Raw genomic sequence first — 12,624 nt, 5'->3', positions numbered from 1 at the left:
CTTTTTTTTTTCTGAATGGTTCGGAGATGGATGGGGGAGGGCGGGGGTTAGTTGGTTTAAGGGACGGTGGGGGTTTCGCGGTACACAGGTTATGCGCCTTTTTTTTTCTCTCCTCTCTTCTTCTTTCCAACCACTCGTGCGACTCGTCTACTCGTTTCTGTGTCGGGGATCACGGGCAAAAAGCAAAGCAGCACAGTGGATAGGCTATGAAAGAAACTGATCCACTGGATCTACCTCACGTGGGAGTAAAAATCCCAAGCACATACGTCCGTACAGATGCGTTTGTATGCACAGTTTCAATCTCAAGTCTGCATCCGGGTTTCTGCTTCGACTATCGATGAGGGAAGGTTGTTTGAATTATCTACGTCGGGATATTTGCTTCAGCTGCTCACGCAAAGGACTGCTATGGGTCATTTTCATCCGGCGTGGTCTTTTGTTGAGTGTGGGGGAGGGGCCAAACCGATTGGGGGCTTGTTACCGTGCGACCGGAGCTGCGGACCTGGGGAACGAGGGTACCCTTTCTCACTGTTACCTCGGGAAGAATCGGAGACGCGGGCGAAAAAGAGCGTGCTCATAAAGGGAGGATGTACCGTCGCCCTTGAGCGACACGGCAACACTGTCACACGGCTTGGTTGGAGTGTTTGGTATTGTGTTCAGTTACACTAGGTAAGTTGGTGAAACGAAATGAGCGAATACTGTTAATCTGTGCCAAAGCCTTCTCTATCCGTGTACACGGAAACACGCTCATCTACTCTAAGTATGATAGAGGCACGCGAAAGAAGTTATGCAGTGGATATGATATGAAATTCCATCGGACGATGCTGTCGATGCTGCTACACAAACGCCGCTCAAATACAGAAAGAAAATCAAGGCCAATGACGAAAAACGGGTTACGTCAAACGCCGACAACAGGATTCATAAGTGTGGCAAAAGGAGTGGGTGTCGGGAAAGTGGCTGTTGTCGCGAAAGAAGTAAGATGGGGCCCACAGGTGGCTTGATCCTGCTTATTCCTCCCTGGGTCCACGACTGCGAGAGGCACAACAGTCTGGCGAAAGTACCAGATCATCCGTCTCTCCGTCTCGTTGTTCGTCTCGTTATATCGTCAAACTCATCGAGCTTCCTCGTCGTCGTCGCCGTCTCCTATCATGTCCACGTCAGCATCTTGTCACTTTGAAGGTCCGATAAAGCGGCATGGATGAGCGGGGTCAAGTAACACGAAAGAGAAGGGCAGAAGCATACCTCAAGGATGCAGGCAGTCTCGACGTGCATTTAGCTCCTCCAGCTGCCGCCACCACGGCCCCTGGTGCCGAGCCTGAACAGGGCCCTGGCACTTCCGATCCAGCCATGCTGGCCACGACCAATCTGGCTGCCGGCAGCAGCACCGGCAACAGCAGCGGTACCAGCACCGACCGAGGCAGCGTTGGTGTGAAGAGCACGCTGCTCAGCTCGAGCCTGAGCCCTTGCCGCCCGGCGTGGGAACATCATGGGGCCAAAGTAGCGGCACGGGAGGTAGGTGGCGACACCAAAGGCAGTGGCGTTGAGGCCAAGGGCCATCATCTCCGAAGAGGCCTGAAGTGCGAAACGCATGGTGGATGGTGTTGTTGTTGTGTGTTGAGTGGAGAGTGTCGTGAGGACGACGAGAGCCTGCTGCCGTGGAACGGTCGGATCAGGCTTAAGAGGAACAAGAGGGTGAAGTGAACCACTCAAGTGGGAAGTACTAAGTACTTGGAGGGTAGTGTAACACAGGTAAGGCTGGTGAGGATGCCTGTTCTTGCAGACAGGATGAAGAGTGCGGAGAGAGGACAAAGGCAGCAAGAGGGGGGATATGGTAGGTGTCACTTGGGTCTTCCCCTCCCTTCTCTCCTTCTTATAAGGATGGCTAAAGCAGCCAGCCCCGAGCTTACCGTCGCAGGTACGTACCCTAACTTCTGCGACTCCACATTGGATGGGAGCATAGCTGAATCGCCCGAGGAGCCAACCAGCAACCCAGTCGGTCTAGTTACGGTAGTGTGGCAGTGGCGTGAACCACACAACACGCATATCCTGTCCGGTCTTGTCACGAGGGACTGCTATGAGTGGCCAAAGGGAGCACTGCCTGGCTTTCCCCGCATTTGTGGTCGCGCGTCCCCGCTTTCCAGCCGTCTGGGGCCGCCCGGAGCCCCCTGCCGGGAGGCCACAAGAGGAAGGCGGGCGCGTGGTGATTGGCTGACCAGCTGCTGATCCGAGTCTAATGTGACACCCGCCTCCCTGCTGGAAGGCCTGGGCTTGCGCAAACCAATCTGCGCGAGCGAGTGCTGCGGTGTTGTCGTCCGTGTTCTGTCAGGGATCGTTTGGGATCCCGGCAAACCGCTGCTTTAACAGTCGCGTCGTGATTGGACAGCATCCATGCAAAGCCGTCCCTGATTCGTTCATTTCCGACGCGAATACTGCGGCATGCTTGCAAACGGCCTTCCTGATGGTGGTGTGACCGGTAGATGCAGACGTGTGGTGCCGTGCTCGGTGTAACACATATAGCCTGGAAGTGTCGCCGGCGTCATCAGCGTCGCGCGGTGGTGGTGTGCTCTTCGAATGACCGTCCCAGAGCTGGTAGATGACACTTCCTCGCTCTCGAACGGTGTTTCGTAGTCCTTTCGTCTCAGCGACGTGGCAATACATAAAGACGGCATGCCCACGCTCCGTTGCCCCCTTTCCTCGGCGGAGGCTGGCGGCATTCGTTTCGGTCCAACTGCCTTGCGCATGCGGTCGTTTCAGCAAGCAGTTGCCCCGCTCGAGCGAATAACATGGAGGCGACAGTACCCGGCCATGCAAAGCGCCGAGTATACACCCGGAGACTAGGCCGTCGCTGTCGTGGGTACGTGGCGTGAGCCACACTTGATCGTCTGGAGTCCATTCTTGAGCGAACGCCTTTAGGTGACGTGTGAGGGGTAAAAATGGACCGTTGATCATCTGGCTTACCAAGCTCTACTACGTATGCGATGAGATTGGAATTTATCTCACCTTGTCCAAGATGTTCGACCATCGCGTTGCCTTCCGGGCAGTCGGTGACGAGGTGGTCACTCCGTCGAACGCTGTGACACGGGCATCTTCTTCCAGCCTCTCGGTGGTGGCTTCTCAGTGGTGCTCGTTTCCTGGCGGCTGAGAAAGGAATGGGAGGCTGAGGGGGCACGCACGTGATGACGTCGGTGCGTGCCTCGTCGTCTATCGAAAATCCATGGTAGCGACCAGCGCATAGTTTACCGCCGAGCGCTAGTCAGCCAACACCGTCCTTGAATGAGCGAATCAGCCAACTGCCAGTAAGAGAGTCGGCCTATACTAGCTAAGGGACGTTCCAGTGTTCGAGTTGAGGCTGAGGGAGTAAGTGCGGAGCTTTCACTTCGCGGTCAACAGATCATCCGGGGTTAACCGATCCAGAACTCATCACAGACACGGAAGGCACATGCAGAAGTCTCGACCATATGCAGGTACGTCCTTGAGCCTCATGCTATGCGAATCCGGACTTCTCGGTATGTGAATGGGGGAGACGTGTAGTCGACGGATCTCGGTCCTTCTGCGGTCGAGCCTGAGGCCCGTGTTTGCCTGAGGCAGGCAATGACTTACGTTTTCGGCACCAACCTCGAGCCCTACAGGTCTGGCGACGTCACTGCACTGACCTTGATTGAAAAGAAGCCTCTCTCACCTCATCTATCTCTTTGCATGTTCACTTTATAGCGTTCCCTGGCTGTCATGCATCGAGGGAGAGCTTTGCAAACGACAGTGTTTTTTTGTCTATGCGGTTTGTTTCCCCGAGTGGTCCTCCGTCTTACAGAGTGCGTCGGTTTCTCCGTCTCTTCTGGCCGTTCATGCGGTGAGATGTGTCATTTCGATTCGATCGTGGATGGTATGTGGTGGTTGGATGAGGTTGTTGGAGGCCGCCCGTCGGGCAGCGCCACTGACTTGTCGGCATTTTCCCCTGTTGAGACAAACGCCATTGATATTGCGGCGGCGCCTGTGCCGCTCTCGCTTACAGAACCACGCGCATACAGATCTCATGTCCCAGGTGTTGGGGAGCAGGGCGGCCTCCGTCATGCGGCCCTCGCGTGGGATCTTCCAGAGGAGTTCGGTTGCCTTGTTTTGCTGCCTGACGCATGGCGGCGGGACTGGCCTGGGGTTGGTGGCACGGCGTGAGACAACAGTGCGATCGCGTTGGCCAACTGGGGGTCAAACTCTGAAAATCGACGGCTCTTGGGCAGACGGAGCTATCAATTACCCCATGTGTCCGCTGCGGCGCTCACGATGGCTGCCTTGTGGAGACTGCGAGCAGATTGTGCCGCATAGATCGCAGAGGCGCAGCTTGGGGGCCGAAAAGGATGCAAATCCCCACCGAACGTCCGGCAAGGCAGACCGACGCGGTGCGAGGGCTGGGATGGAGAGAGAGGCACGAGAGGCACGAGAGGCACGAGAGGGTGCTCGAAGGAGGTGTGCAATACCGTACACGAGCCTACTGATCCTTCGACGCGTGCGCGCTCAGGAAGCGACGCGCCGGCACGGGCAAGGGCAGGAGCCGGTGGTGGAAGGCACGACCTGAGGGCCGGCTTGCCCGAAAGGTGTCCGGCGGCCGTAGTAGTAACCCGTACCTACTCCGTACCTAAGGGACCTCTCGTACGACAGTTCCATCGACCCACCAGGGCATGCCGCATACAACGCCCCGTTATAAAGGAGCTCGCCGTTCCGCCTGCGCCGCGATGCTCCGGCCTCCTCGCATCTCTCCCTGCTTTGAGCCACGGCACTGACGCCCCGCCAAGCTCTGCAGTCTGCACCGCGTTTGCCTTGTTGCCCTTGCGAATTGCGACTGACGAGCCACGCGTGCCGGCAGCAGCGCGTGCGCATAGGCACGAGAGCCGGCCAGCACAGCACTTACGCGCCCCGGATTATGCCTGAATGCAGCAGTCCATCGTCAGCATGTCGCTCCCTGCGTCGCTGTCGACCGAGCCAGCTTATCGCCTGCTCTGTCTCGCTGCGGCCCGAGGTTCATTCGCTTGCATTCGTCGCCTTGCTTTTGCGCGCCTGTTTCACTGTTGGCCTTTACTGTCTCCTGCTCAGTGCTCACTGACCCGTCTTCCCTTCGTTGCCACGGTCGCCGTCTCTTGCTGCGCCTGCTGCTGTTTCGATTCGTCCGAGCCTGCTGGCGTTTTAAGGCAAACGCCTGCGCCGCGCCCTCGACTCCAAATCTCCGTCCGTCAACCGTCCGCGGCCCATCCTCCGTTTTGCCTGCTTTTACTTCTATCCTAGCGTGCAAACAACCCCAGCCTCGCCGTGCCCTCGCGCATGCCCTTTTCGTCCCCAGCGAATGGCAGTGTGCCATCTAAGCCAAGCTATTTCTGTTGCGTCTGGCTGCTCGCCAGCCACATGTTATCTCATCCGTCTACTAGGGGCCTTATCCACGCCCTGCCAATGAGACGGCCGAGCATCAGCACGCTTCCAATTTCCATCCTCTCCATGACGGGGCTGTGGTGCGGTCACCCGCTCTAATCCAGTTTCACTGCATTGCTCCCTCTACTTCTCGGGCTGCCTCAGGGCGCCGTGGTGCCACTTACACCACGGGAACAGCCGTCTTCTTGCTAGAATGCTTCACCATCGGACTCGAACTCCGACTCCGCCGTGCCGGGTGAACACAGTAGCCCTAACCGGCCATCTTGCAACCACGCACCTCTTGCCTTATTTCGAGCCGTTTGCCTTGCCAGAATGGACATGACAGGCAGAAGGCCACCCAAGGCTGATGAGACACTCTGAACCATGTCGTCACTCCACGGTCACATCTCATCTTCTCCCCGCTCACCTAACCCCAAAAAACCCCGCTATCCTTCGCCTATCGTTAGAAGGGAAATACCGTGATTGGAGCTTTGTGACACACGATCTGCCCCCTTCCTTCCTCCAGACATCGGCTGACAATCACTGTTGAGCTTCCCAAACGATGCCCATTCTGCATCATGCCGGACACGGCATTCAGACTGCAGTTACCTGCCACGCGCCTGGGTATAGGAAGGGTGGTGCAGACCCTTGGTCAGGTGGTTGGCTCAGACGGCATGCTGTTCTCGTTGCCTAGTTTTTTTTTCCCCTGCCACTCTCACTCCTGCTTCTGACAACCTTGTGGTCTCTCCTGATTATGCGCCTCCTCTGGTGATGGGTAAGACGGTTAGATTAACGCATTACCGTGTTTGTCATCCGCAAAAGGAAATTAGAGACCTGATAATCCAACTGGCTGGCATGTTGTGTGGCTGTTCATGTTATAGTCGTGCGAGCTGCCGTAAGACATTCATTTGCTACCACGACACACAAAGATCCCAGAATCCATCCCACGCACCCGCCTTGTTGATGTTCTACCGCCGGTTATGCCCCCCCGGCCTTCTCCCGTCCTCCCTTCCTTTGTCCGACCCGGAAAGGATTTGGCCCCAGCGTTTGCCTGTGTTGAGAGCCAATTGTTCGTCCGGAGTAGGTTCCGACAAAAAGGAAAAAAGGCAAACTATAATCCACTGTCCTGCCCGCATGAGATCAGGAGTGAACAAACGCAAGATGTGTCAAGCCTGGTTGCATCGAGCCATTGCCGAATGCGCTTTTTGCTGCTTGCTGCGGGGCTGCCTGCGTTCCCCCAGTGCTAAAGGTTTGCCTTTCTTGCTATTATTACTGTACGACGAGCTTCCTCATCCGCCTGCTGGGCTAGGCTCCCTCTTCTTTTTGTTTCCCTTGCGGACTGCTCTCAGCCGATCGTCCGGGTATGTCCGCATGCATACCCTGTCTGGCTGTTCTGGAACGTTTAGATTATTCTTCTATTATGATTTTCAGGCAACATATCTCAAACGGCGGATGGTCCAATGGGGCGCCGGGTCCAAGTCTCCAAGACCATCACCAGTACTGATCGGGTTTCGTTGCTGACATGCGCATGTCCGCGACAGGAGATGGAAGGATCGATTGATTCGGCAGGAGGAATGGTGTCAAGGATGAATGCTCGATTTTCCCGCTGTTGAAGGATCCCAGTTCCTCTGATTAACATAAAATGTAGCCGCGACTGCCGCGCCAACCGCCCTGCTACAGGAGCAGAAGGATCGAGGCTTGTTGGAACCCGAACCGTGTTCTCACATGTTTTTCATATGGAAAGTCTGGTGAATCGAATAGATCTTGCTTCACCAGTTCGTGTGGCTAGCAATGATGAAACCTAGCTGCAGGTATCGGCCGGGGAATAAAGCCGAAGTAGGTCAGCTACGAGGCGAACACGAAGGCAACAAGCGCGTTACCGGTGATATTTGTGAAGACAAACTATTTTGCATCGGTCGTTCCGAGAGACAGAACGAGAAGATTGACATATTGCTCGGTATAGCGACCAAATGGAGGCAACGTCGAACGAGGTCAAAAATAGAGCATTGCACGAGCTAGGCACGGACCTCAGTCCTGTATAGCAAACAGACCGGACCAACTATCCGGATTGCATTATTTCAGCTCCTGAATGCTGCTGTGGTTCGTTCATTGTGGAGCTAGAAAGTCGCTTTGTCATTCATGATTAGTCGTGCTTAGACGGCGCCCGTGCAAACGAATGCGAGAGCTGGAGTAAGTCGGCGTGGGCCGTCGAATGCTCCGTGTTGCCAGCAGTTAAGAACGGTGAGGAGTGCGGTGTGGAGACAAAAACTTGGATCTGGTCGGCGGGTGCCACGCATGCCTCGCACGTTTTGGAGGAACAACGCTTCGGCCGACTGGCAACAATAATTGGGCGTGAGGTGGTTTGCCGGCTCGTTCGGGCCTTCCTGACTCAGGATCGCAGGGCCGTGTCAGCGAAGTCGTCACCCATCGAGGCTGGTGATGTTGCGGCGTCACTCGGAGGGCGCAGGAGGCGGCGGCGGCGGCGGAGGATGAGGATGGCTGTGAGGACGGCGGGCTCGCTCGCATCGCAGACGGACAAGAATAGTGCTGAAGACACGGAGCTCAAGGCACGAGAGCAGGACCCGGACCGGGGCGGGCAGCTCCACAAAGCGGGAAAGGGCAGTGTCAGGGAAACAGTCCGGGAGAAGGCAGCACAGCAGGTCCAGGCGGTGGTTCTCTCGTGGGCCGTAAGCAGCGGAGGAGCAGTTGCAATTGAGTTGAGCGTCTGTGAGGAGTGTTATGGAGCGGTCAGCTGAGCTCAGTGGCGATGCCAGCTCATCTAGGCGGCGGGCAAAGGAAGGCAGCGCTTAAGCTGAAAGCAGCAAACGCAGCATCCTGTTGTTGAGCATCGTGAAGGGCGCACCCGTTGCGGCTAGGGGCTTGAAGTGCGGAGGCGTGCGGATTAGTCGATGGCTTGCGTTGGTTTAGGCAGCAGCGGAATAACACGACGCTGATAAGCCAGTGCGCAGGGCTGAGAAATGCGCCATGCCGCCAGGCACGCTGCTGACGGAGCGGGCGCTGGAGCAGGCGCTGGAGCAGGCGCTGGAGCAGCCAGCTCGCACAGCGTCGCGGTGCCCGCCCGACGGCCTCACCGGTGAAGATCGGGCGGTGGTGGCGCGCGCGTGGTCGTGAGGCTCAGGCGGCTCGAGACGGCGGCACAGAATGGGTTGGCCAGGGTGGGGGCGGGTTGCTATTTCCTGCGGCTGGCGGGCCAGGCAGCGGCCTGCCTGGGCTCGAAATTTATACGCCCGTCGAGGCGATGCAGCTGAGAGCGTTTTCGTGCGCCGCGCGGTGCCAGGGGGCGCTGCGAGAGCCGCGGGCAGGCAGGCAGCAATAATGCGAACCGTCAGCAGGCAACCGCCGGGCGTGCGTCCGGGTTCCAGTTCCAGCCCCCAACGCCGGGCCAGTGGCACGGAGCCCGCGCACCCTGTCTGCCTGGCTCCGATCGCGTTGTATATAGCCGCACCGCGGGCGACGCAGCAGCGAGCAGCAGACCTTCTAGACGACGTCGTCGGGCTCTTATCCGCCCACGCCCCTCGCCTGCCCCCGGCCCCGACCAGGCGGATCCTCGGCTTCGTCCGCCCCAGCCAACGTCACCGCGCAGCCGCCGCCGCGACGGCCACCTCGGGCCACCTCGCTCAAAACCTACCACCCCCCAAAGCGCCGATGCGTTGTTGTGCCTGCCCCAGTGCTGCTTCCGACGCCATCTCGACCCCCGGCGTTCCGACCGGCCCGTGCTGACTGGCGCCCCCGCATGCGACCCGACGAGCTCCGCCGCCTGCGACTGCTGAAACTGGCTTCCTAACATGAACACGGACTACTTCGACCTGCACGAAGGCCTGACCACCACCCAGCGAGCCCAGCAAAAGTCCGCGGCCCTGGTGCAGCCGCTCGGCGACGCCCTCGCCTGCCCCTACTGCCCATGCGAGCTGTTCGACCACGATGACCAGCTGCTGCACCATGTCCGCACGAGCCACGCCGCCCAAATCCAGGGCTCTGGCGTGAGGGAAGGCACGCCCCTGTTCCGGAAACTGCTGCGCGACGAGGCTCTTCACAAAGCGTGAGTCTGCTGCCGGCAAGCCGCCCCGCCCCGCCCTCTCCTGACCCGTCGTGCAGAAAGCAGATTGCCACCGCCCAGCACCAGCGCCGCGTCGAGGACCAGCGCCGCCAGAAGCAGGCCCGCCGCCACGATGCTGCTGCACGCGCCCAGACGCCGGACCTGAACCGGCTCACCCTTCAGAGTAAGCTCCCCCCGGCCTGCGCCGGGTTCCTCGGTGCCGCCCGGCCGCCGCCGCGGAAGCGTGCTGGATCTGACTTTCCTGCGTCAGAATCGCCTAGCCGCTCCCCAGTCCGCCAGGATGCAAAGTCCCGGAAGGCCCGCGCCATGGACCCCGCAGTGGAGCCCCAGATTGCCGACGTGGAGATGGCCGAGGAGTATGCAAGACAGCTGCCGCATCGCCCGCACTCCGTCACGCCGCAGGGCCCACGTGCTCAGCCCTATAATGCCTTGCTCCTCCATTCCCAGCTGGACCCGCGAGGCATCCCCCATCGGGACCATGGATCGGTCTCGCCTTCTTCGACATCGAACCATGGCTCTCCCGTCCCTCCCACACTGCCAGACCCGTCGGTGGCCTTGTCGTCGACGAACGACCAGTGGCCCGAGCTGGTGCTGCAACCCGACTCCCGCCCCATCTCTCAGGAGCAGCTCGCCGCTGAAGTAAAGTCCATCTATGCCGGCCTCACCATGGTCGAGTCCAAGTGCATACATGTCGACAAGGCTCAAGCAACGGCCGAGAGAGATCCCGTCTCCGGTCAGCACCCCAGGCTGGCGCCAGACCACTGGCAAGCCCTCATCGCATTACATAGGACTCTGCTTCACGAACATCACGATTTCTTTTTGGCGTCGCAGCATCCCTCGGCGAGTCAGGCCCTGCGCCGTCTCGCGGCTAAGTATTCCATGCCGGCCCGCATGTGGAAGCATGGCATCCATTCCTTTCTGGAGCTTCTTCGTCATCGTTTACCGGAGTCTTTGGAGTACATGCTTACCTTCATATACCTGGCATACCAAATGATGGCGCTTCTTTATGAAACAGTACCTGCTTTCGAAGATACTTGGATCGAATGCCTCGGCGATCTTGGACGGTACCGGATGGCAATCGAAGACGAGGACCTCCGGGACCGGGAAACATGGGCGGGAGTTGCCCGCTTTTGGTACAGCAAAGCCGCAGATAAGAGCCCTGCCGTGGGCCGTCTCTACCATCACCTGGCCATCCTCGCCAGGCCTAATGCTCTGCAGCAGCTCTACTTTTACTGCCGTTCTCTTACCTGTGTCCAGCCATTTATGAGCGCGCGCGAGTCGATTCTTACACTTTTCGATCCCATTCTCGGCCGTTCGTCTGCGTCATATTCCCATTCAAGTTCCGTCGAAACCAGCTTTATACGTGCCCACGGATTACTTTTCGAGAAAGATCAAGCATTTCAGCAACATACGTTTGACAAAACCCTCGGCGACTTTATCGGACAGTTGGACACCAGCATTGGACGCGTCACCTCGAAATGGAAGGAGCAAGGAGCGTACATGGCCATTGCGAACATTGCCAGCTTGTTCGATTACGGGAGCGAGGGCAATTTCTTGCGCCTCGCTTTTGCGACGCAGCTGCGACACATTATACGTGAGCAATCTGAGAAGAATGACGACCCGGATTGGCAGTCTGCCCACGCTGTCCTGCCGCCGACACAGCCCGCGCCTGACGACATGACATTTGACCTCCAGACTGCCAACACCTTTCCTAGCGCCTGCCGTCTTACCTTCGATACATTACGCATTGTCCTCCAGCGCTTTGGGGACAAGAACGTTCTGACCCATTTTCACATTCTGCTCGCTTTCCTGAATCAACTTGCAACGCTTCCTTACGATACCACCTACATTTTCGAATACGTTCAATGGGAGGACTTCGCCTTCTTCCTCAATACAATTGCAAGGTCTGAGACCTTTGTTGCGCCAGCAATTGAATGCCCTAATTTCCTTCACGAAGGAGAAGAAGATTTCCGTCCGTTACCTGAGGACTACCTGATCCGCGGTCAACTGTGGGCTCACTCGTATTACCCGGCAACCTGGTTCAACGGAGTGGTGGATGAGGAGGAGCGGATGCTGGAGCTGGCGTCGACAATCAAATCGCGGACTGAGAGAATCTTGTGGCTGGGGGTTCGCCTCGCGTCGGTAAGAGATCATATCATCCTGGATCAACGGATCCAGCGAATTGGAGCTAACATGGCGGCAGAAAAACATTGGTCTGACTTACGACCAAGCTAGTCACAGCTGGAGTGCTCATCGCTCAGGTAACGCGATGGATGTGGATGAATGAATATGCCCATGCAAGCAGTGCCCGTCACGCAGATGACATGAAGTTTTGCACTCAGACGCCGAAGCCGCGCGCCTGAGATAATGCCAATGCTGTCGCCAGGGGCACAAGCACTCAACGTGCGCCCCAAGCCTCGAGGTTCCAGCCTCAGCTGAGCTGCCTAAAGAAAAAGGCACGTGTAATAAGCGGCATGCGGCGAGAAAGCACATGTCGATGAGGGACGAAGAAAAGCACGCCCCACGATTTGAGCGACCGAACGTCTCAAAGGGCCATGTCGTGCAGTAGATGAAGAAACAAAGAACAATACAAGAAAAGAATCTGGAAACATGCATGGGAGATTGAGGGATATGACGTTTCTGATTTCCCACTTCCGGTCACTCGCCATTTTGCCTCATCCCTGCCATTTCCACTCCCTCCTTAATCCGCGTGTCCACCTCAGAGCAGATCAAACGGCTGCTGATTGCGATGTGGAGATCTTAGGTTAATCTTTCTGCAAGCGGCCGGGCCGAGCTTGTGAAGAATGCTTGACCGTCACACCAAGCCGCCCTGGCAGCGACCACGCAAGGGGATAGCGACGAATAAGCTTAACTGGGCGATCGAGTGCGAGAACCATGTTTGAGTTTCATCCAGATGTTACCCCTGTCTTGTCATTGTCTTGCAAAAGGGAACGTAATTGTTCTTGTGATACGCGTCTACTCGTTCCGGATAGTCCACGCCGTTGGTTGACAGGACGTGCGGAAGAAGCCGAAAGCGCTCTTTCGTTGGCCTGGCCAGCAGTGATTGAGAGACATATTGTAAGTCTAGAAGATTGAGCCCCATTTCCAATGTCCAGTCCTCTTTCTTCCTTCCAACAATTCTTTCTCTCACTCTCTCT

The 12,624-nt window shown here is 57.4% G+C and overlaps 2 protein-coding genes across 2 annotated transcripts; one reads left to right on the top strand and one right to left on the bottom strand.

Annotated features, from left to right (window-relative positions):
- Positions 1 to 1,269: 1,269 nt before the first annotated feature.
- Positions 1,270 to 1,587, bottom strand: BKCO1_2200012 (uncharacterized protein; the record flags this gene model as incomplete). Its single annotated transcript, XM_020272783.1, has 1 exon — positions 1,270 to 1,587. One exon carries the CDS (start codon positions 1,585 to 1,587, stop codon positions 1,270 to 1,272), a length of 318 nt encoding a protein of 105 aa, XP_020130798.1.
- Positions 1,588 to 9,194: 7,607 nt separating this feature from the next.
- Positions 9,195 to 11,753, top strand: BKCO1_2200011 (telomerase-binding protein; the record flags this gene model as incomplete). Its single annotated transcript, XM_020272772.1, has 3 exons — positions 9,195 to 9,448; positions 9,505 to 11,608; positions 11,670 to 11,753. 3 exons carry the CDS (start codon positions 9,195 to 9,197, stop codon positions 11,751 to 11,753), a joined length of 2,442 nt encoding a protein of 813 aa, XP_020130797.1.
- Between the last annotated feature and the right edge of the window lie 871 nt (positions 11,754 to 12,624).

This window comes from Diplodia corticola (assembly GCF_001883845.1).
Source record: "Diplodia corticola strain CBS 112549 chromosome Unknown scaffold22, whole genome shotgun sequence".
Classification (NCBI taxonomy): domain Eukaryota; kingdom Fungi; phylum Ascomycota; class Dothideomycetes; order Botryosphaeriales; family Botryosphaeriaceae; genus Diplodia; species Diplodia corticola.
This window is presented reverse-complemented; position numbering and strand designations above follow the sequence as displayed.